Raw genomic sequence first — 24,718 nt, forward strand, 5'->3', positions numbered from 1 at the left:
AATTATTACTTTACTTTTGTGGTCATTTCTTTAGCCTAATGCAGCTTTGTTTCCTTTCATCTCCTTTGTGTTCTTATTGACAAATTTATTATACATATATATCTCTATATTATATGCCCAACATTACATTATGTATACCTCATTTTATGCTATTGAATTTTAAGTTACTTATGAGAAGAAAGGTTCTGCATGTTTTTATAATTACACATTTTACTGATTCTCTTTGTTTCTTCTTGTGGATTTGAAACATCATCTGGATTTTATGGATATTTAGCAAGCAGCTCATCAGGAAGGGATTCTGGAGCTAAACCCCATTACTAGTTAGACAGCAACAGACACTCTGGTGCTGGTGTAAAGTGGGCATGATGGTAACCCCTGGCCTGAACTGTCATCACTAAGATTTTCACTTTTTACTGTAAGTAGATGGTAGGTGGAAAGTTGAGAAACTTGCTTATGGAATAGGAATGACCTTTGGAGTAATGGTAATTTTTAAGATCTGTTGATTGGCTGGCTATTGGTTAAGGGTTCATAAAGCCTTGAAAAAAGAAAGTGAAAGGTTCACATTAGCCAACTTTCAATTCAAAGCAAACTGTGAAATCAGAAAGCCTCCAAGGCAGTATTTAAAGAGATGTTCATCTCCCACATCCATAAAGTAAATTGTGCGGATGATCAGACCCATAATTAAACTAAAAGGTAGTCTTATAGCTTTAAAAGAGACAATGCACTGCCTTGACATATTTCCTGTGCCCTGGTAAGGAAAGAGTGGAATCCTGAGATTTTTAACACTAGCACATAGGTAGACAAGCCTGAGAATATTGATCCCCAGATTTCTCTGAACTCTCTTGGCAAATGTAGCTACTTCTGCTTTTCCTCAGGCAAATATCCTCCCCTTGTCTGGAAACCCTGCATAAACCTCACATGTGACAAAAGTGTATACATAAACAAAGAATTGTAAGATGCGACTAATATTTATCTGAAGGAACTGGGGAAACAAAGTGTGGGAGTGGATTATAAAAGTGCTGAACCAGGAGGGGCGAATATAAAGGTGGATAAGGAGAGAATTTATTGACACTGGAAAACACTTGGAGTTTCATAACCTGGCAAGGACACATTGAGCTTGTCCTAGTACATTCCTGAGGTAGTTCCCTGAAGCTTGGACAGATAAATGCCCATAGCAAATGAAGAATAGATTCTAAAAGTACCTTCACTGCCTTGAGGAAGTTGCCAGATGGTTCAGGGAGGTTAGAATGTTAGAACACATTTATTATGTGAGACTTGAGAACTTATCATCTGACTATATTCCTTGTAAGAGCCCAGAGGACTTATATCTAAATCAATAAGAAATACACTGGCGAGGTTACCACTGGAAACTTTAAGAAGCTCAATAGTAGCTATCCACTGTAGTTAACAGTAAGAAATCCTGCTATGAAACTGGACTTCCTAATATCAGTTGGAATGATAATAATTCAAAAATAGCAGAGGTCATGGTGGACTTCTATCAGTTGACTGACAGAGGGAAAGTGTATATAATTACCATATGGGCTGCAAAACCAGAGTAGCTACCAGGAGGCTTCCCTTGCAGGTCTCTATGTTAATGATTAATAGACCATGGTGTTCCTTGGGGGCAAATTAGATGAGTAACCACTTGGGTGTTACTTGACCTCCATGTATAATTAGAAAAAATGGACAGCTGGTAAGGCTAACACCATCTGTCTCAGTGGAAAATTGTGACCCCCTCACCCAATTTATAGATCTAAGTTCTCAGACCCAGAGTCTTATTAGTTGAAGGGGAGCTGAAGTTGAAGAGGCTGTAATACTACCACAAATGACCTTGCAATACTATCACCAGTGTATACAATACAAAGTCCCCCAGTCATTCCCCAAAAAGACATGTGCTATTTGCAGAGCAACTATACACAGAGAAAAGGGGAACATTAAGGTGTTTCAAGTTTTGTTGGCTATAGAGTCTCAGCTGATACTAATATCAGGGAGCTAAAGCTTTACTATGGCGTCTAGGTTGAGTGGAAGTTTATGGAGACAAGATGTACCTGAGTCAGGTTCAATTCAAAGTGGTCCAATAAGCTGCAGACCCACCCTGTGCTTATTTCCTTCAGTTTCCACATAAACAATTGGAATGGAAATACTTAGCAACTGGCAGAACCCTCGTATTGGTTTCTTGACCTTTGTAGAATCATTATGATAGGAAGAACCAAGTGGAAGCCCCTGAGTCTGTACACAATCACTGGCCAAATAAAGTGAATCTGAACAAGAAAGTGAATACAATAACTTGAGAGGAAATGTAGAGATTAGTGCCACCATCAAAGACGTAAAGAATGCTGAGGTATCAGTACCCATCATATCCTTGGACTCACCTATTTAGCCTGTTCAGCCACCGGAAAAATGAGATGCATCATAGCAAGTGATGTTGAACTACTGTAAACTAACCACAGCAGAGTCCCCATTACAGCTACTCCAGTTGTGGTATATTTACAAGAGTATAACAACATAGCCCTTGGCACCTGGTATGTGGTTATTGATCTGGTGGACAGGTTCTTCTTCATCCCTATGGGTAAAGAGGAGCAAGAGCAATTACTTTCATGTGGGAAGGAGAGCGTACACATTTACTATTTGCCCCCGGGCTAAGTTAACTTTCTTGCTATTTGTTACGATATATATAATTTACAAGGACACTGATCAACTTGAGATTCTGTATGTAGAACATCATTCTTCCTCAATGGCATAATCACTATTGGACCTGCTAAGAAGTGAGTAACCAGGTGTTTCCATAACCAGTGATAACCATAAATAGGCCACTGCATTAGCCCTGACCCAATAAGGGCTCTAATGTCTTCATGATGAACTGAGTAAGCAAGCAAGGAACTAGGTCAGGTAGAGTGGTGGAAGAGGGAGAGGATAACTATCAATCACAGCCTTGGGATAAATTACAGCATCAGGACTGTTGCTTTTTTCACTAACCTTTAGGTCTTGAGTCTTTTATAGGCATTTATGTTAGCTACCACCTTGGAGGGTCTTTGATGGACAACATTTAATGGAAATTACTAGCAGATAGAGGTGACACATGTTGTGGACTATATCAGACATCTCTTATGCCCATTTCATATCCATAGTAACCAGTTAAACCCAGGTGACACCAGAGAGCTGCACCAGGTATCTCTTCCTTTCTGCCCCGGGGCTGTTTTTTTGTGCAAACACAGAAGTGGAGTGAACCCTCCCTGATGCAACCCTATATTAATGGGGGTGAGAAATAGTAGATAAATGTTCCCCTTTTCTGTGTCTTGGCAAACAATTCTGAATTCTGGCCCACAGAGTCTCCCTAACAGGACTGAGCCCCAGTTGCCTATAAAGGCAACCAGCTCAATAATGTATCTGTATTAGTTTTTCCTCTTATCTTGTTTTAGTCTTTCTAGTCCTCCTCCCTCCCCCACGTCAACCCCTAATTTGTGTTCCCTGTGATTACTTTCCCAAATAAATGCCCTATGAGGAACCTTTTCTCAAGTTCTGCTTTTCTAGGTAATCCAAGCTAAGAAACAAAGTAAAGCAGCATCCCAAACGTGGTTCTTAACTCTTGAGTTAGTTCTGAGAGTTTTGCCTAAGGAATTGCCCAGGTGGACAAGGGGTAGAGTATTCCAGGCAGTGGAAACAGGATGGGCAAAAGCAGGAAAAGGCATGGTAAGTTCTGGAAATTTTAAGTGTTTCAGTATGGAAAAAGCTAGAGTTACATGCAGGAGATGGCAGTGGATGCTAGAGAAGTAAGAAGAAACAGGATTCAGAAGATTCTGTGTGCCTTGCAGATTGGGCTATCATTTTGTAGGCAATGAAGAAACAATTACATTAATTCTTACACCAAAATTTGTGCCTGTCCTGAAGCAATGTGAAAACCAGTTCACTTGCCAACGTTCAGATATGAGTTGCTATTACCTATGAACTTTTAATCTATTATAAGTAAAATGCTTGAAATTTCTGGCAAAAATATGTGGGAACATGAAATAGACATTGTTGATTACCCTATCTTAATTCATTTCCTCTCCTTCCTCTCCCTCCTTGCTGGGAAGAGCCCCCATTTTGTCTGTGCTCACTGACCACATAGTTTAGTGTTGGGAGGGGTTCTCCAGCCTCAGGTAAAAGATCAGATAGTAAATATTTTAGGCTTTTCAAGCCATAGGCTCTGTTCCAACTATTTGACTTGGCAGTTGTAGTGTGAAAGAAGCCAGTGAGAACAAATAAATCTAATTTATGACACTGAACTTTGAACTTCATATACTTTTCCTAGACAAAAAATATTCTTCTTTTGACTTTTTCCCAAGCATTTAAGAATGTAAAACCCATTCTTAGCTCATGGGCTATACAAAACCAGTAGATGGGTCAGATTTGGTCCAAAAGCCATAGTTTTCCAACCTCTAGTATAAGCTAATCTGAGTGGTTTCATTTCCTTTGCCAAAGATTGGTTTTTACACGGACATGTAGTTAGATCCTGATGAATGAGACCCGAAGAATGGCCTTCTGAAAGTTTTCCTTGATTTAAAAAGGAGGCATGTGAGAAGAACAGTTCTTTTATTGCCTACAGATACTTTTGTGTAATGAATAATACCTAGAGCCAGTGTAGTATGTTGAAATCATGAGGTTTCTCACCTTTATGCTTGAGAGTGGCAGAGCAAAATGTAGGAATCTAATTGAATCTTGCTGAACTTTTGGGTTAACCCAGAAAATATTTGGATCTTCATGAAATTACTTCACAGTTGAATTAACCCAACTACAGACTTCTTGCTATAAACTAATAAAGGTCATGTAAACCATACACTAACTTATATACAAGGATTCAGAATACTAGGGATGCCATTTAATAGAATAAAATAGACTGTAAATGCTTCAATGGAAGGCTATCCAAGATGAATTTTTTTTTTTGGACAAACATTTTTATTTAAGAATGTAAATAAATAGGGTAAAAATTTATGGTTGCACAAAAAAACAAACAAAAAACAAAACAGAAAAAAAGTTTATGGTTACGACTTCACACAAGGATCTCAGAATTACTTGTTCAAGTTACTCAGAATGGAGCAAAATTTTTCAAATGCTTATGATTAGTGCAGAATATATCTGGTTACTCACTTTTCAGGGGATATTTACTATTTTACAGTAAGATCTCATACTTATTACAATACAAAACAGACCACCCCCACCCCTTTCTGGAATATAGCCTAAAAGCTAAAAGTACAAAATGCTAATGTAATCCAATCTTTTGATTACAATTCTAAAATAGCCTTATAATTTAACTAGTACAGATAATAATAGGTTCACTTAGTCCTCACTTTACTATCTTAGGAAAAGGAAATAAAATATGACAGAAACCACACACTTCCTTGTGGTCCTCCGGTCTGGGTTTTCACTGGTCCTAGCCTCCCATTTTACAAATGTGGATCCAGGATTCTCAAATGATTGCAGAATTTGCTATTTGTGTGCTCTGACAGAGGCAAACATGTCACATTTAGCACCACAAAACCTTTTTTATCTTCTTCTTAGGTGGTGCTATGCACATTGTCTATTAACTTTGATAACAACATCCCTAAATGTATAAGTAAATCAGTGTTTGTGTGCTATCAATTCATTCCTCAGTGCAGAAGATTTTAGTTTGAAATCTGTCTATCAAATCTTGATTATGACTTTTTTGCATTGTTAAATCCCGATAAACCTATCTGAATAAGCTATCTTAATTTTCAACTTCTAAAATAAAAATTTTCAAGATTACTAATAAAGAGCTTATTATAAATAACATTGTTCACAAGCAGTGATCTACTGATAAGTGACAAGAAAATGGATGTACTATTTTTTTTAATATAAAAGGAATTTCATTAGGTTTAGATAAACTGAGACTATAATGTGTAAGTTTGCAAGGCTATTTAATCAAGTTATTTACAATGTACACATTCCTGAGTATACCCCATTGTATGAAGTGACATTGTTTATGTCAGACTCTTTCGGCTTTCAGGTTAATAGGTGTTTCTTTCCAAGAAACTGAACTTTTCTGTCAAATGTGCTTATCTAATGGGAGAACTGGGATCATAAAATGGATTCACTGCAAACTTTATATACAAATCACAGACATCAGTAAGGAAGTTCTTTATGCCATCTTCTTGCCTTATGTCATGAAGCATGATAAATCTCATATGGCCTGCAGTAACAAATGCTGAAACAAGCCACTAGTTGAATTTTGTCCACTGTTTTCAAGTACATATTGTTAGATCATTTATGAGGTTGAGGGCAGCGTGTGCTACAAACTGGTTCAGATGACGGTGATCGTCTTTGGATTCTGCCTTTCCAGCTGTAAGAAACTCCATTTCGAAAACTGGAGTATCATGATGGCCAACAATGACAAGATAGAAGCTTCCAGACATTGTCTTCAGTAAACCACTGCGCAGCTAGTTGCAAACAACGGAAGCGCCGAGTCAGTCGTGGTGGAAGAGACCAGTGCTCTGCTTAAGATCAATTCTTAAGTGAAAAGAGAAAAACAAGATGTGGATCAGTCTGCATAGTAAGAAGTCACCTTTTAAGGATATGTATGGCTATACCTTAAAAATTAGGTAAGACTATGATTAACCGTGATTAACTCTGGGAAGTGAAAGGGGAGGAAAAAGAAACTTGATTTTAATTGTATGCCTTACTTTATTTAAATTTTTAAAAGTATGAGTAAATATTAGTTTTAGAATTAAAAAACATTTTTTTTAAGAAAACACAAAGAAATAAAGAAAAAGTTAACTTTCCAGGTAGCTATTTTGAGTAGGATTAGGTCTGGGGGTGTGGTTGCAGTTCACTTCTAAAATGGGATAAGCCTCTAAATTCACAGAAGTCATTTCACTTTTATTTTGTTCTCTTAATGTGGAATCTTTACCTTGCCACCTCTCTGAGGAAAATTTAGAAGAGTATAATCTAGAATATAAGAGCAGGGAATACCAGATACTGCTACTACAACAATTTAGCTACTCTGATCTCTCAGGGTCATAGAATATCTAATGGACTGCCTTTGGGTGTTAGTACTGTGTCTCGTCTCATTTACCACGTGTATTAATGACTGAGAAGTGGGAAAAATAGTATTTACTGATGGAATTCCTTTCCTGAGATTTCGCTAGTATGACTCTGCCTGTCTGGGAATGATTTAGGTAAGAAAAATAAAGAGGATATTAAAAGGATTTAGAAAAATATAAAAAATGGAGAATTGGACTTAACCTATTATATAACCTAAGTATATAGGATCTAAGTCAGAAATCAGGAAGATTTTAATGGAAATTGTCACAAACAAGAGAGCAGAGGTTAACTGCAGATATTGAGAGCTTTCCATTATAATAGTTTAGAAGTGTATTAGTGTCTGTCTAGGATGATATTGATAGAATCATAGAAATGAAAGAGACTTTGGATGTCACCTATTCCATGCCCTCTATTTTACTGATACTGAAAAGTTGATGTGACAAAGACCATACAGTCAGTTGTTTCTTATAGTTTTTTTTCAATACCACATTTATGGAGAATTATTTTACCTAAAGGTGGTGCCTAGATAATTTCTCAAGGTCATTTATAGACTAAAGGCATTAATCAAGAGCTAAGGCTATAATTTATCAGGATCAGGTTTTTTATTTTCTTTTCCCATGAAGTCCATGGACCATGCTCAAGGAATCCCTGAACCCTATGATGTTTGTGCAAAATTGTGTGTATGTATATTTGGAAATCTGTAGTTCCCCAGTGCCTTCCATTGATGAATGAATCTAATGGCAAGTATTCCAAAAGCTGAATTTGAGATGAGTCTCAGTGATTGAAATTAGGAAAAATCCTGCAATAAATGAGATAACTAATTGTAGAACAAACTGTAGGGAAACTCTCAGGTGTAGTAATTTGGGAATGTTCTGTAAAGCGTCTGATTTTATTAGCACATTAAAAGCTAAGTGGATGAAGAGAAAAACTCACATATGTTGGGGACTTCTGATTTCCAAGTGACCAAACAAAACTGCATTATAAGACTTTCTTTCCCTTAATACCTGTCTTAAAAAAAATACAGGAAAGTTAGCAATTCAGAAACCAAGAAAATGAAAAGAACATACCCTAATGTTAGAAAAAGAAAAATCAAAGCCTGGCAGTCACAAAAAGAAACAAAATTTTGAAACACAACAGAGAATAATGGACTTAACTTCCTCCCATACATCTACTCACCTCAAGCTATATTGATAAATTGACCAAATTCTGAGAATTCACATCAATATCCCCAAATTTGTAGAGAAGCAAACCTAATGTTCCTCCTTACATTCTCATTTTCTAACTGTATATTATTAGAAATGGATGCAAAAAAGGCTGGTGAAATGGGGTAAAGTCAGACCTATGGGACTGAAAATAAAGCCTCCCAGGCTTCTCAATAAATTGGGGAAATTATCTGATGTCTAAAGATATTCCTTCTTAGGAACAGGATATCCTCACCTAAGTGGAGTAAACAAAAACTCAGCCAAGAGACCAGAGCCTAAATTTTCTAATTCAGACTGCATATTGCCTCAAGCAAGTTTATCTCACAATGCCAACCCCCCACCCCAACTGCCTAGAGATATCAAAAAGTAAAGAGAGGCGGGCCGCGGTGGCTCAGCGGGCAAAGTGCTTGCCTGCTATGCCGGAGGACCTCGGTTCGATTCCCGGCCCCAGCCCATGTAACAAAAACGGAGAAACAGAATACAATAAAACAAGAAAATGTTTAAAAATGTTTCCCTTTCTTCCTTCCTTCCTTCCTTCTATCCTTCCTTCCTTCTCTCTGTCTTTCCTTTAAAAAAAAAAAAAAAAAAAAAAAAAAAAAAAAAAGTAAAGAGAAGATGCAATACCCCATCCTCAAACAGAAACTAAGAATGGAAAGCAACCTGGTTTCAAATATGGAGGAAAGAAAATAAAACAGTTGCTCACACCGTATCATAAGAAATGGAATTGTCTTGTCAGAACTATCCAAGTCTGAGCAAGATGAAAGGAAATGGCATGGCAAATATGCCATGTTACACCTAAAAAAAAAAAAATGAAAGAAGGAAATGAAGAAAAGAACAGAGAAAGGAAAAGAGGGGAAGAGAGAATGAAAGAGAGGGGGAGAGTAGGAGGTAGGTAAGGAGGAAGGGATGACTAAACTAAACTCCAGATTTTATTTGGATTTCACCAGCTTTTACTTTAAAGTCCTTTTTCTATTCCAGAATCCTATCCAGGATATCATATTATACTTATGGGTTGAATTGTGTCCCCCCAAAAGATATGTTCAAGTCCTAACACCTGGTCCTGTGAATAAGAAATAGGTTCCTTGAGAAAATGAGATTAAAGGGGCAAAATGCGGTTGATGTAGGTTCTAATCCAATATAACCTTATAAGACAATATGTCCTTATAAAAAATATGTCCAATATGTCCTTATATCCAATATGTCCTTATAAAAAGAGATTTTGACACAGAGAGAGACAATGGAGAATGACACGTGATGAGACTGAAGTGCCACAGCTAGAAGCCAAGGAATGCCAAACATTGCCAGTAAATCACCAGAAGCTAGGAAGAGGCAAGGAAGGATTCTTCCCTTTGGATTTAAGAGGGAACATGACCCTGCTAATACTTGATTTTAGACTTCTGTTCTAGTTTGCTAGCTGCCGGAATGCAATATACCAGAAATGGAACAGTTTTTAACAAGGGGAATTAATGAGTTGCTAGTTTACAGTTCTATGGCCGAGAAAATATCCCAATTAAAAACAAGTCTATAGAAATGACCAATCAAAGGCATCCAGGGAAAGATACCTTGGTTCAAGAAGGCCGATGAAGTTCAGGGTTTCTCTCTCAAGTGAGAAGGCACATGGTGAACACAGTCAGGGCTTCTCTCTCGGCTGGAAGGGCACATGGCGAATATGGCATCATCTGCTAGTGTCTTCTCCTGGCTTCCTGTTTCATGAAGCTCCCCGGGAGGCATTTTCCTTCTTCATCTCCAAAGGTTGCTGGCTCGTAGGCTCTCTGCATCTCATGGCTACATTGTTCTGCTCTCTCTGAATCTCTTTCTCCAAAATGTTTCTTCTTTTATAGGACTCCGGTAAACCAATCAAGACCCACTCAAATGGGTGGAGACGTCATCCCCTAATCCAGTTTAACAACCATTCTTGACTAAATCACGTCAACCAGGGAGATGATCTCATTACAGTTTCAAATATACAGTATTGAATAGAGATTATTCTACCTTTATGAAATGGGATTTATATTAAAACATGGCTTTTCTTAGGGGGCATGTATCCTTTCAAGCCAGCACAACTTCTAACCTCCAGACCTGTGAAACAATCAATTTCCATTGTTCTATGGTACTTTGTTACAGTGGCCCTAGGAAACTAATACAATTTTGGTACTGGGAAGGGGGGGGATACTGCTATCACAGATACCTAAAAATATGAAAGGAGCTTTGGAATTGGGTAATGGGTAGAAGCTGGAAGAATTTTATAGAAAAGCCTAGATTGCCATAAAGAGACTGCTGGTAGAGTGATAGATATTAAGGGTGATTCTGGTGAGGGTTAAGGAAGAAGTAAGAACTGTAGAGAAAGCTATTGTTTTAGAGAATACACAGATCATTAGGAACAGGTCTATTGCTCCCAAACTACTATGAAGCTGTTCTAGCCAACTAGAGGAAAACCAATGTATCCCACCAGCTGCCAGACACATGGAACCTTCCAGCCTGGTTGACCTTTCAGCCAGATCTCATGTAAGACCATGTGAAAGTAATGGAAGGACTACTCAGCCAAATCAGTGGACTCATGGGAAATAAGAAATCATTGTTGTTTTAAACCACAACGTTTTGAGGTGGTTGTTATACAGCATTAGTTAACTGTTAAACATACTGTGAGTTGGTCAGAGTGAACACACTGGCCTAAAAATTCAGGCTTGTTTGACCTTCTGTTTCTTACCAAATTAATATAATGGCATAATGGTTAACATCAGGCTCTGGTAATTAGTGGAAGGCACTGCCCTGGATATTTGAGAAATTTTGGCTACGCTGACAATATTTTGCATTGCATAATTCAGGATTAGACCCTGATATCTGATATTACATAACATATATTCCCTTTTTGTTTAAAATATACATGAATAAGGCCATGAAGTGGCTAGCTAGGATCTCTAGGTAACAATTCTAACTTGTCTAAATTTCTAAATGAAATACAATCTTTAAGTGAAACAGAATTAACTAGCCTGGTATAAGAAGGACTATAGCAATGAATGAGATGATTAGATTAGGGACAAGATCAACTAGGCTTTCAAAATGAAGAGTTTGTAATCCAGGAAAAGATTTACAAAGGAAATAATGGAAAGTAAGGGATATTAAAACAGACTGAGTTATGTTTGAGTTATGGAAAACAACTGACTCTGATTAAATATGGTTGTATTAAATATTTATCTATAAGATTTTCCTAACAAGATTTTTTTTATAGTGCAAAATTGAAAATAACCTAAATGCTCATTGAAGTGGACAGGTTAACTAAATTTTGGATAATATATATGACAGTGTATTATGTGGTCATTAAAAATTGTGCATCAGAAAAATATTTAATGAGATTGGAAACTGTACATAGTAAATCTTTAAGTTAAAAATATTATTACATAATATATTTTCCCTTTTTGTTTAAAATATACATGAATTAAAAAAGGACTGGGTATATATACATCAAAATATTAGGGTGATTATCTCTGGTAGGCGGAATTACAATTTCTATTTTCCCATAGTTTTCAAATTCTTTGTAATAAACATATTACACTTAACATATTGCCTTCTCAAGTAGTTATTCCATAATTATTTGTTAAATGAACGAATAATGAATGAAGAAGTCAAGGAAAAACAAAAGTGTGTATAAAACAGTATGAAAAAAATTTCACATGATTTATTTCCCGTAGAGGGGAAGAGATGGGAGAGCAGTAAGATGAAGTCTGATTATTTCTTCCCAATTTGCCCTGCTTTGACAAAGCATCTCTTTCAGTAGGTTTAGCACAGCACCTCTCTGGTGGTCCCTCTTTGATGTTCCAGCTCTTAGTCGGCTTCTGAAACAGTCTCCTCCCTGTGTCTGTTCAGGCTGGTGGGTTTTTTGCTAGTCTCTGGGTGCTTACCATCCCTTGTTTTTCCCCTAGCCCTACCCACATCATTGTAAATAGTTATTTCACCAGCATTTTTTTTCATTTTGAACCATGTGGAGGAATTCTATTTCTTGTAGAGAAATAGATTGTAGAAATCTTCAAATGTGATTCATGCACATTTTGCATGTCAGTCACTAAGTGCTTCATGTGCATTGTCTCATTAATCCATCATATGAAGCCCAGAATGTAGATGTTATTATTATCCCCCTTTTAACAGTGACTTTCCAGAGGCTCAGAGAGCTTATGTAATTTGCTGAAAGTCTCAAAATTAAATTTTATTAAATTAGGTTGAATGTCTTTATCCTGCTGGATCCTTTGAAAACACATGATTTTGTAATGATTTCAGGTGTTTCAAATTGAGCATACTGTATAATATATTGTCCCAAAGTTTAGTGGCTTAGATTTCCCACAATTTCACTGAATCCAGAATCCAGGAGTGGCTTACCTTAGGGTCTTTTATGCTGCAGTCAAGATGTTAGCTGCAGTTGCAGTTATGTGAATGCTTGACTGCAGTTGGAAGATCTGCTATAAAGGTGATTCATTCACATTTGCTGGCAAGCTACTGCCGGTTGCTGGCAGGAGGTTACAAGGACCTCTCCATAGGGAATGCTTGAATGGCTTCATGGTATGGAAGCTGGCTTCCTCCAGAGCCAGTGATCCTAAAGAGAGCAAGGTGGAAGCCCGGATGCCTTTTATGATCTGGCCTCAAAAATCACAGACCACCTTTCCGCATCTTATTGACTATACAGATTGTCACTATTCAGTATGGGAGGGCTCTACCAAAGGTATGAATATCAGGAGACAAGATATCATCTTGGCAGCTAGCTATCACACATGCCAAATCTCACATATTTCCTTTAATTCTCCAGTTTCAGTTCATCTACATCAATAGTTCATACAGACTATAATTATAAAAATTATCCCCACTTAAAATAGAATGATAGAATATTGTTATATATGCTTATTTTCTTTTGTTAAAATAATGACCCCTTGCCCCATCACAGTTCTGAGTAGTATTTTATCCTGTTCTAGAGTGCACAATTCTGATACAGAAATTTGAGAAATAACTCTTAGGAAAACCATACAATTAACCAACTTGAAAATGGGATTGGATTTCAATTCAAAGTACTATGATTACTGAAGAGTATTTAGCTCAAATAATCAGCAACTTAAAAATTATCTCTATGTTCTGGTCACTGATTCTAACATTTATACAGAACAAATGTTTAATAAGTAATTATTAAGTGGACTAAATGATAACTCATTGAAGATAATTACAACAGAATATGGAGTACAGGCAAGATGGGAAAAAGTCAGGAGGCTTCAAGACGTGGTTCTGCCATGTCTAGAAGCCATCATCTAACTGTGGGTTTTTAAGCAGGTTTCTTAAATTCTCTAACCATCTTTCCCCATTTGTGAAATGATGGAGTTGGACTAGAGCTGGATGACATCTAATGTTGTCTTCAGTGCCAGTAGTCTGAAGTCACACACGAAACCACATTTAAACCATTACTCCATTCCTTGCAATCTGTCTGCTACTAAATTCATTTCCCAGGCTTTTTTTTTTTTCCTTTTCCTAATAAAGCCTATTTTTCTTTTTGTATCTTATTCTCTATACCATTCTTTGGCAAATCTATACTTCTTAGCCATGTCCACTTTCTCAGCTGTGTCTTACAATTCCCTGAACATACTGTCTCAAAGGCAGGGTGGATAAGAGTTCTATAATTACCAACATGGACTCTGATTGTAACTACAGGCTCATTTTGGCCCATATTAAATGCAATCTGAGCCTCAACTTCAACATGCTTTCCTAAGAATAGCTATTCTTGTTACTGGTTTCTTTCTTTTTTCTTTTCAGGAAGTTTTTCATTTAATAATGTTATTTCTGTCTTACAGCAGTGAGCAAGGCAGACATGGACCTTAGGATACTAGAGTCCTAGTTCAACCTCTTTTCAGTTACTTCTAAGATTTTCTCTATGTTTAAGTTATAGACTCCTCAGAAGTCATAAATAAAAATGTCCACAGCAAACAGGCCAATAATGAAAAGGGAGTAAAGGATGCCATTGGCCTAGTAGAGACTGGGCAAGGAGGTCAACTGTTATCAGATCTCCCATAAACCAGATGTTGTCTTTTATCTCCCAGATCTCCAGATAAACCAGAAATCTAGATTTTGAATTCTGCCAATAAAAATAATTTCATTTGGCCCATGTAGTTTTCAAAAATATATTTTAATTATGTATCATCATTCAATAAATCAGGAAAATTCACTTCAAAATCTAGGCATCCATTCAGGACCTTTGTAAATCTGGGATCACTTAGAGGGCTGAGCCACATTCCATTTTCTGAATATGCCCATCACATTTCTGCCCCACTGCTTCTAATTCATGGGCACCTACAAAAATATTTTCTCCTATTATCAATGCTTAGTTTCTGCAATCTTCTACAATTCCATATCTCCCAAGCTTTCCATTCAGTTTCTTTTTCTTATTTCCATCTTCTCTTTACTCACAGTAAGTGGATAACATAAGGGTAAGGAGAGGCAAAATAAAAATGAAAATATTGAAGTGAAAATTACTTCTGTTCCTATTAACGTGTTTGAAAGCAGTTTGGGGTACCAAAGGCAGAACGCTGATTCTGTCTAGTTTTTTATGATTGGTGAAAATGGTCAAAATTTGTACTTTGGCCAAAAGAATGAAAATCACCTCCAACGGAAAAGAGAAAGTGCAGGTGTGCTAGGACTGACACAGATAAAGCCCGCTGCAAAGTTAACATGGGGATACTCAATTACTAAACTTCCCTCGTCTCATGAAAGCACCCAATTCCTCGTTAATCCCGACTTTTCCTGATCCTGACTCAGAAACTGCACCCAATCCAGAACTGATTCCCGATCACCCTAGACCCTCCTCGGACTTCTTTGGCGGGAACCCAAACTTCACAAAAGAAACTTCCTCTTCCCTTTTCCAGCATTATTCTTACTCTTCCTCTGGAGTGCCCCGCCTACTGACTAATAATAAATAAGTCTGATGTCGCACACTTGTACTTGGTGTTTTTGGGCTAACATGGCTTTTACATGAAAGACTGGTATAAGGATCTACAATAGATCATGTTTCATGGTCTCTAAATCTTCCTCTGAACAGTTTAGATGTACAATTTTTAATAACTAAACACGGACAAAAATATTTTCTAAAATTGCCCCATCGGCTAGCCCCTAAAAAGAAAGCATGCCCCCCACCGCGCCCCCTAATAGCTTTTTGTAAAATGGTTTTAGTCATTTCCTCTGACTCGCATTTCAGCGGATTCGGTTTTAAATGACTTCAGTTCTGAGTTTCTAGATTATATTAAAATGTAACAGATGGGGTATGGGCTTTAAGTGCATCATTTTTTTTTTTAATGTGGTTACAGTAAATTCAAGACCAATGAGGGCAAGTCGCTATTATTTAAAAAGAAGACTTCCCTGGGAGGAAGCCCCAAGCTTTACTCATGTTTCTTCCTCGCGCCCCGCCGAGGCTGAGGCTGCGGGGTGACTTCTCCAGTTCTAAGCAGCACGGGGGTGCTTCTCCAGTTCTGAGTAGCGCTGCAGGTGTGGATTTAAGCATAAAAGCCCCAATTCTTCTCCTTGTAGACCGGTCAATGTTCCGCCCGGTCTGTAAGGAGCGATCCCGGAGCGGGTGAACGGAGCTCATGGGTAGGAGGCTGCCTCCGCTGCAGGGCTACTGACCTTGGCTGCGGGACTCCGGAGCTCCGTCCTCAAGCCCGCACCGCCTCTCGGTCTCCCGAGCCAACGTCTCAGACGCCCCGCCGAAGCCGCCTCCACCGGGTAGCCAGAAGCGCACATCTGCCTCGGGTCGGATACCCGCCCCCGAACCGCCGAGCCCACGCCCAGTTCTGTCGGCCAGTCCACCCCGGCGCAGTGCAGCACAGAGCGCGCCCGCCCAGGACCGCACGCGCGCACGCGCGCCCCGGGACCCGCGCCCTGAGAGAGGGGAGGGGGCAGAGGGGGCGTCGCGGGGGGAGGGGAGGCCGGAGGAGACGGCCGCTTTGCCTCTGGCGGGGCTCGCGCTCGTCCTCCGCTTCGCCCGAGCCCTGCGAGGGTGAAACGCTTTCTCCCGGCATGCAGCGGGAGGAGGGATTTAACAGCAAGATGGCGGACAGCCCGGATGAGTATGATACTGAAGCAGGCTGCGTTCCCCTTCTGCATCCCGAGGTGAGGTACCGCACCAGGTGCATTCTTCGCTCTGTGTCCCCCGACATTTCTTCCCGGGACTTGCGGAGGGCTGTGACTTATGTGTGTGGAGTAGTGGAACGTGCCGAAGTTGCGGAGTGCGGGGAGGTGAATCCAGGCCCCAGCGCGGCTGCGAGCGGATAACGGGGAGGAGATAGCGGGGCGGGCCGGCCGGGGCGGGCTCTGGGATGCAGTCCCTGGCTCTGCCTGGAGGGCAGAGGTGGAGGTGTTGATGGGTCCGCTCAGCTCCGCGCAGCTTGCGGGTGTAGAGACGACGGCGGCCTGGTGCTCATTTGGAACCGCCGCTTAAGCCCCTGCTCCGAACCTTTCGTGGGCGAGGAGGAGGCGCGTCTGGTTTTGAGTTCTCTTTTTCTTGACCTGGGTGAATAAGAGTGCCTATTCCTTCCATTTGGCTTAACTATGTTGGAGTATAGGGCAAGAAGACAGTTTCTTGGACAAATTGATATCCTTCTAGGTTAAGCCGTAGGCACCACCTCGGGGCACCTTGTGTTTGATGTCCTCTTTTGAGGGTTTGGCTTGAAGTGATTCAAAAGAAAGGTTAAAAAAAAACTTGAGAATTCTAGCCCCACACACTGTCAAAGTACCATTTTTTTTTAGGACCCAGGGGAGGACAATGCAACACGTTTCCCACCACAACAGGAGTATCTTCTCATCTAAGTAAACAGTGCATTGCTCTGGAAACAGTCACATTCTGTACTTGTTTACTTCTTAGTTTATTGCTGCGGTAGTGCTAGTTCAGGCAGGGTGCAGTTCTGGATGCATTCTGGATCTTAATGATACAGTGATGTGCGGATGGGGCAGCGGCAGTTTCCTCAAGATTTCCGGTAGCTTAAAAGGTTGAGGGTTGAAGGCAGTCGGTGTGTTGTGGGATGAACAAACATGGAAGTCTCCACCTGGTGATTTTGCATTAGAATCATTCCATTTATTTCTGGATTTTGTTTTGTAGTGTGCTGGCATTTTTTAGTGAAATGTGAATAGAGACGGGCAAGTACTCACGTTATATGCTAAAGCTCAACCATCCTTTAACTCATTACTTTGGTTTATCAGAAACAGATGGGACAGTTCCTGTAGACTTATGCCTTGGCCATCTCATTAATAAAAGCTTCTCTGGGTTTATGTCGAACAGAGCTGTACAGTAAGACTAAGCTTTTTTTTTTTTTTTTTTTTTTGCTAAAGTACTAACATTTTCAGAACTGGCGTTGCAGACATTGCTCTTTTGGTCCACACGCAGGCCCTAAAAATATTTTAGATAAAGTAGTTTCCATGTTTTGAAAAATGAAGCTGAGGAATTTTTCTGTTCATCTGTTCCTGAGAAAGCATGTCACATACTTAAAAGTTTATTCTAGGTTATTGAAGGTACTGCTCTTTCTTCATAAAATTTTGCTTTGTGAAATAGTATGTTGATTGCTACTTTAAGAATAATTTAAACTTGTAACAAATCCATAGATTACTTGGTACAATTGCTGGGTACTTGGAATGACCAGTAGGCTTGAAGTTTAGAGACCAGGTTTCAAGTTGGCAGTTAATAAATATGATATTACTTCCTTTTTCTTTAAAAGCAGGAGTTGGAATGATTGATACCATTCCTTTTTACTCTACAAACACAAGGCCTGGTTAGTTGAGATACTGGGTCTTAAGCATCTAAGTACATGGGTTGAGGTCTTTCTCCATTTTTCCTCTGGTTAGTGTTGCATTAACACCTAGTATTTACCTGGTATAGTTTTAGTACTTCTTGACATCATGTTGTTGGGCAAGCTACTTCTCTGAGTTCTAATTTTGTCGTTTATAATAATGGGATACTAATATTTGCCCTAAGAGATTAATTACATTAATGTATTATTATTTTTTTAATTACAATGATCACAGTTTCCAGTCTCTTGAAAAGAAATTCATTCCCTGTCTTGGTGAGCAAAGGGAATAATAGTGCTTTTAACCCCTTTTTGGGGAGAACATAGACTTTGGGTCACACCAATTCTGGATTTGCAGTAATTAGCTAAATGACCTTTGACAAGTACTTAATCTCTTCAAGTCTCTATTTGTTCAGCAGGAAATGGACTGTTAAGGGCAAGAACTAGCACTTTGTGGGTGCTCAGTTAATGTTATTTATTTTTCCTCTACCAGAGGAAGGAGGGAGGTGTTGTACCTTTATTTTGATTTAGAATTTTGTGTGGATTTAAATTAAGTGGAAAAAGCTCTTAAAGATAAGCAGGAGCATGTTATACTTTTTTATCTTCATATTTAATTCTGTATTGATCACAAAAACAATTTCTCACTCTTTGTTGATAGATGAATTATTTCTAGAATAAAAAAATTAACCATTACATAAACCTCCCTTTAGTATGTTCACTATTAAAACTTTTCTTTGAGGATTAAGTAATTAGATGAACAATGAACTCTTCTTTTTAGAGGTATTTGATTTAAGATAACCTTGCTTTTTGATCACTTAATCAATCTATTTTATCACTCATTTAAACATTAAAAAATTGTTATTATTATTTGTGTATTGGGTCAGGCACTATGCTGGGCTCTGTATGAGTGCTTAGAATTTTTATGGTGAATTCACTGAGAGGCAGTATAAGATGCTAGCAAGAGCCAAGGCTCTGGTGACAAATCAAATTGTGTTTGAATCTGGGTTCTGCCATTTATTATCATCATAGCCAAGTTAGATTTCCTCATTTAGATTACTAATACCTACCTCTTACAGTTATTGTGAGTATTAAGTAAGAGTGTTTCTATAAAGCAGTCATCAGAATTTAGGACATGGGCTGCCTAGCAAATATAACCTTGCATATACTGAATACTGAAAGGGAAGCTGCTGTTGTTTTTTGATGAAATAGTGATTATTCGCTGTATTGTAATATAAGAAATTAGAGCGGAGAAAGATTAACTAAGTATCAGGGGATTAGGGTGCTAATCCCAGGTCTGTGACCTTGAGTTTGTGGTCATTTTACCCATTCTGTTTCTTTTAAATTAATGAGTTCAGGCTAGATGATTGCTAAGAGTTCTTCAAATTCTACTGTTCTGATTGTAAATATGATTTTTCATAATCAGTTGTTTTGAACCCTCTTTTGGGTTATATGGATGAAGATAAAATAAATACAGTAGTTCAGCTATTCAGAGGTTAATGATGTATTTGGGAAGAATATATATGCATTTAAAACACTTGACAGTGTCTACATAAGTGCTGAATTGAGTAGCGTAGCCTGTTTACATTGTCAGGTCCCTGTCATTTTGGATGTTTAGAAGAAGGGCTTCAGTAGAGGGCCAGAGACCATATGTTGTTCTTAGGTCCAGCTGACTTGCTGGTGCCAGTCTTCCGCTTCACCCACTAGTGCATCCTCAGTAAGTGGTTTCAGTTCTTTCCTTGAATGACCCACAATATCTCCTTCTGCCAGAGTATTATAGAGCCTCTGTTTCAGAAAGATCTGACTCTGTTTTGAACGGGATTGCCTGGGTTATTGAGGGTTTTCATCTCTCTTGCTTTTTTCCTTCTTTCTCAATGTCAAAACTTCTGCTCCTGCTTTTTCTCTATAGTTTCTCACATTTTTAATGTTTTGACTATTAAACCAAAGTAACTAGGTCTATTTTTGCTACAGATTTTATAAAATCTCCTACTTTCTAAAACTTTTTCTTAGTGAAAGTGATTGTCTTTTTCAATGACTCTTTTTTGCCCTTTTGAATATTTAGAGGTATACATATATGCACACGTATAAATTAACTTATTTGCTTTCAGAAAGCAGAAAGTTACTTTGAAAATTGTCTTTCTTCTTCTGGTAGGTTTCCTGTGTGTTCTTTCCCTTCAGAGTATATCCTTCTGCAGTTTTTAGGAGCTGATGCCTTTTTTAATCAGCAAAAAATGCTTAAGGTCATGTGATTATAAGGTAGATTTAAAAATACTATACCTTAAGCAAAGTGACTGCTGAGTCAATATTTATAAAATGAAAAATGTTACTAATTAGTGATCTCATAGATTGTGTCAAAGCCAAGGCTGAAAATTACTGACCCATAAGGGCCTAAAAATTATGTTTGGTTTTGAGAAATGCTATGTTCCTGTTTTGGCTTTGTGTCATTTTACTCATTGATTTTATTTAATTTGAGAGAATCAACCCAAATATTAAGAATGAATTGTGAAGTGGGATAAAAGAGTTTATAGCTTAAAAGTGTGAGCTCTGGTAATAGCCTGCTTGAGTTCCAGTCCCAGTTCTGTCACTTAATAGTTATGTGACTCTGGACAAGTTATTTAACATTCTGTGCCACCATTCTCCAAACCAAAATGGGGATATAACACTACTTACTTCAAGAGGTTGTTGTGAGGGTTAAATGAGGTGATACAAGTAAATCTATGTGCCTGGCACATGGTAAACACAATAAATGTTAGTGTTAACGTTGCTATGGTAAGGAGGCAGTTATACTTCAAATTGATAAGTCAAGAAAAAGTAGTATATGTAGTAGATATGGAGGCAACTGACTGAGTAGCTAAAGCAATTAAAATTGCTTGCCTTTGGGGATTGAGGAGAGAATGGGGACAGGACTTTATTAAAAGCCTTTTTTTGCAATATTTGATTTTCTTAAAGATGTGTGCTTTGGTATATTAATTTTCTAAATCAAACCTTAAAATCAACAGCTATGAGAAGTGTTTATTAAGCATCTCAGTATGGTCTTGACCCTTTGCTAGGCCACAGAGTAATGAGGAATACAAATGATTCATTGTAAAATTACAAAAGATTAACTCTAGGCCATCAGATCCTTTAGGATAAAGATGAGAGTGAATATATGTGTGTGAATATATATATGTGTGTGTGTATTTAAAAAAAAAATGCATTATGGGCCTCCTTTCCTGTAGAGAGTGTCCTGAGGGTATATTAAGGTAATCAAGATTGAACAGGTAAGGTATATTGAATGTAGTGTGTTATTACCTGAATCCCCACTGACCATGTACTCTGAACAGGGCTTATTTTACTATCAAGATTATATAAAATTTTCCTTCAAAGCATCATCTGATTCTAGTATTTTATGATTGGATTTTATTACAGTAGATAATTAAATAGTAAATTGTAAGATATTTTAGACTTTGAAAAATTGTGTTTCAGGGCAATGTATTTATGAAATGTACAAATATGATTTTTACCCAGTGTAATAATTATCCAGTCATAGGATATTTTCTTTAAAAATTTCCTTAAAGCAGAGCTACAGTTAATTTGATTGTAAAGTGAAACCTCAGCCTTCTGTGAAGGAGATACTGTGAAGAACTTAAATTTTCTGTGTTATAGAGGGTTAAACAGAGTACCTTTTGATTTTTGTTTCAGTCCTTATTGACAAGCTGCCAAATGTATCGCCCCACTTTCTAGGCTCAGTATGTAGAAAATATAACAATATCTTTTCTTTGCTAAATCAGAATATTGTAGTGTCTCGGGATTATTATTCTGATGAAAATGATTGGGCTAAATGTGCTGAACCTTTTCTTCCTATATTTATCAAGTAGCTTGTGTTTTTATTAATTATTTTATACTAGGTAAACTCGTGTAAAAATAACAATGCAGAGCAGCTTCTCTCTTCCATGTAGTAGTGACATGGATGCCAGCCTTTTCTTAATTTATATTTCAATTCTCAGGTAGCTACTAGAGAGGGAATACATAGCTTTCGTAGTCCACATTGAAAAATCTCAGGAAAGGTCTCTGATTACCCTGATTTAGTTGTGTGCCCACTTCTATGACCATGGGGCAGAGCCGTGTAATTGGCCAAGATTGCTTAGTTGGAGTGGGAGGAGGAATGATTTCCTTAAAGAAATTTTTTTTAAGGAAATTTCTAAATTTTTGCAAAACTGTTTATTTCTGTTCACCTCACTCATATGTGATACCACGTATTTGCTTTGTTTCCATCCTGCTAGTCTTTTACATACCTGAAGAGGTGTTGTAATCACATTGAACTCAGTTATTCTTCATAAAACATGTTCAAGTTGAGTTACTGCATGGCATTCTGTATGGCTAACTTTTTCTGTAAAGGGCCAGCAACTTAATATTTTCTAGTTGGTATTTTCTAGTTTCTGGGCTATATGGTTTGTGTAGTAGCTACTCAACTCTGTGGTTGTTTTATGAAAACAGCCATAAATAGTAGGCAAACACATGGGCATGACTGTGTTCCAATAAAACTTTATTTGTAAATCAGTCAGTGGTTGGTTTTGTCCTGCAATCATAGTTTGCTAATCCCTGATATATAGAAAACACATAGAAACGCCAAGAAATATAAGTTAAAATATATGATATATTTCAAACGCATTGTATTCCATTAATTGTCATTGTGCAGTAATGTCATCAGAACTGGGTTTAAGTGGGAGGTTGGTTGAGTGAAGTAAAAAAAATATGGAAATACTTTGTCAGATTGTATGTAATTTCTTGCATACCCCCAGGGTTTCTAATTCAGTATGTAGGTTTATGGTAGCTATATTTTGAAAAAGTTTCTGAATTAATTCTGGTAAACCCTCTTCCACTTTATCCCCCATGCCCTGATACCTTATTTGTTACATAGGAAAAGTATTTTTATAGGAGGGGTTAGAAAGCTAATTTGACATTTAATAGATGAGGTATTGTACTGAGTGTTTTTCATGTCTACTCAGCTTGACAGATAATAATAATGGTAATAAAAGGTACCACTTATGAAATGATAACTGTGAGCTAGGCACGATCTTAAGCACTTTTGCATATGTATTTATTTGTTCATTTAATTCTTACAGTCTTTTATATCTGTTTTACAAATGAGGAAATTGAGTCATAGAGAGATTGAGTTACTTGATGGTAGGTGACAGAATTGAATTTGAACCTAGATTGTTGATGTTCCTCAAGTGCAATAAATAGGGATAAAAACGATTTGGTTATATAGTTCATTTTTTTTTATTTTATTTTTATTTTTTTATTAATTAACGGAAAAAAGAAATTAACACAACATTTAGAAATCATACCATTCTACATATGCAATCAGTAATTCTTAACATCATCACATAGATGCATGATCATCGTTTCTTAGTACATTTGCATCGGTTTAGAAGAACTAGCAACACAACCGAAAAAGATATAGAATGTTAATATAGAGAAAAAAAATAAAAGTAATAATAGTAAAACAAAACAAAACAAAACAAAACAAAACAAAAACCTATAGCTCAGATGCAGCTTCATTCAGTGTTTTAACATGATTACTTTACAATTAGGTATTATTGTGCTGTCCATTTTTGAGTTTTTGTATCTAGTCCTGTTGCAGTCTGTATCCCTTCAGCTCCAATTACCCATTATCTTACCCTGTTTCTAACTCCTGCTGGACTCTGTTACCAATGACATATTCCAAGTTTATTCTCGAATGTCGATTCACATCATTGGGACCATACAGTATTTGTCTTTTAGTTTTTGGCTAGACTCACTCAGCATAATGTTCTCTAGGTCCATCCATGTTATTACATGCTTCGTAAGTTTATCCTGTCTTAAAGCTGCATAATATTCCATCGTATGTATATACCACAGTTTGTTTAGCCACTAGTCTGTTGATGGACATTTTGGCTGTTTCCATCTCTTTGCAATTGTAAATAACGCTGCTATAAACATTGGTGTGCAAATGTCCGTTTGAGTTTTTGCCCTTAATTCCTTTGAGTAGATTCCCAGCAATGGTATTGCTGGGTCATATGGCAATTCTATATTCAGCTTTTTGAGGAACCGCCAAACTGCCTTCCACAGTGGTTGCACCATTTGACATTCCCACCAACAGTGGATAAGTGTGCCTCTTTCTCCGCATCCTCTCTAGCACTTGTCATTTTCTGTTTTGTTGATAATGGCCATTCTGGTGGGTGTGAGATGATATCTCATTGTGGTTTTGATTTGCATTTCTCTAATGGCCAGGGACATTGAGCATCTCTTCATGTGCCTTTTGGCCATTTGTATTTCCTCTTCTGAGAGGTGTCTGTTCAAGTCTTTTTCCCATTTTTTAATTGGGTTGGCTGTCTTTTTGTTGTTGAGTTGAACAATCTCTTTATAAATTCCGGATACTAGACCTTTATCTGATATGTCATTTCCAAATATTGTCTCCCATTGTGTAGGCTGTCTTTCTACTTTCTTGATGAAGTTCTTTGATGCACAAAAGTGTTTAATTTTGAGGAGTTCCCATTTATTTATTTCCTTCTTCAGTGCTCTTGCTTTAGGTTTAAGGTCCATAAAACCGCCTCCAATTGTAAGATTCATAAGATATCTCCCTACATTTTCCTCTGTTTTATGGTCTTAGACCTAATGTTTAGATCTTTGATCCATTTTGAGTTAACTTTTGTATAGGGT

The 24,718-nt window shown here is 37.7% G+C and overlaps 1 protein-coding gene and 1 pseudogene across 3 annotated transcripts in view; one reads left to right on the forward strand and one right to left on the reverse strand.

The window, feature by feature from the left end:
* Positions 1-4,929: 4,929 nt before the first annotated feature.
* LOC143642736 (trafficking protein particle complex subunit 2-like) lies at positions 4,930-16,546 on the reverse strand (annotated as a pseudogene). The gene is made up of 3 exons (XR_013155833.1): positions 16,385-16,546; positions 7,972-8,046; positions 4,930-6,504 (listed from the first exon to the last, which is right to left on the reverse strand). The product of XR_013155833.1 is annotated as a trafficking protein particle complex subunit 2-like (transcript).
* ZDHHC17 (zDHHC palmitoyltransferase 17) overlaps positions 16,124-24,718 on the forward strand; it is a 185,686-nt gene continuing 177,091 nt past the window's right edge. Inside the window, exon 1 of one of the 2 annotated variants that reach the window (XM_077111496.1) lies at positions 16,124-16,370. In XM_077111496.1, coding sequence (XP_076967611.1) covers positions 16,324-16,370 — 47 coding nt within the window. In that variant the 5' untranslated portion in view covers positions 16,124-16,323. The remainder of the gene's footprint in view (positions 16,371-24,718) is intronic. The other variant, XM_077111495.1, reaches the window with a different exon arrangement.

This window comes from Tamandua tetradactyla, chromosome 7, assembly GCF_023851605.1.
Source record: "Tamandua tetradactyla isolate mTamTet1 chromosome 7, mTamTet1.pri, whole genome shotgun sequence".
Taxonomy (NCBI): domain Eukaryota; kingdom Metazoa; phylum Chordata; class Mammalia; order Pilosa; family Myrmecophagidae; genus Tamandua; species Tamandua tetradactyla.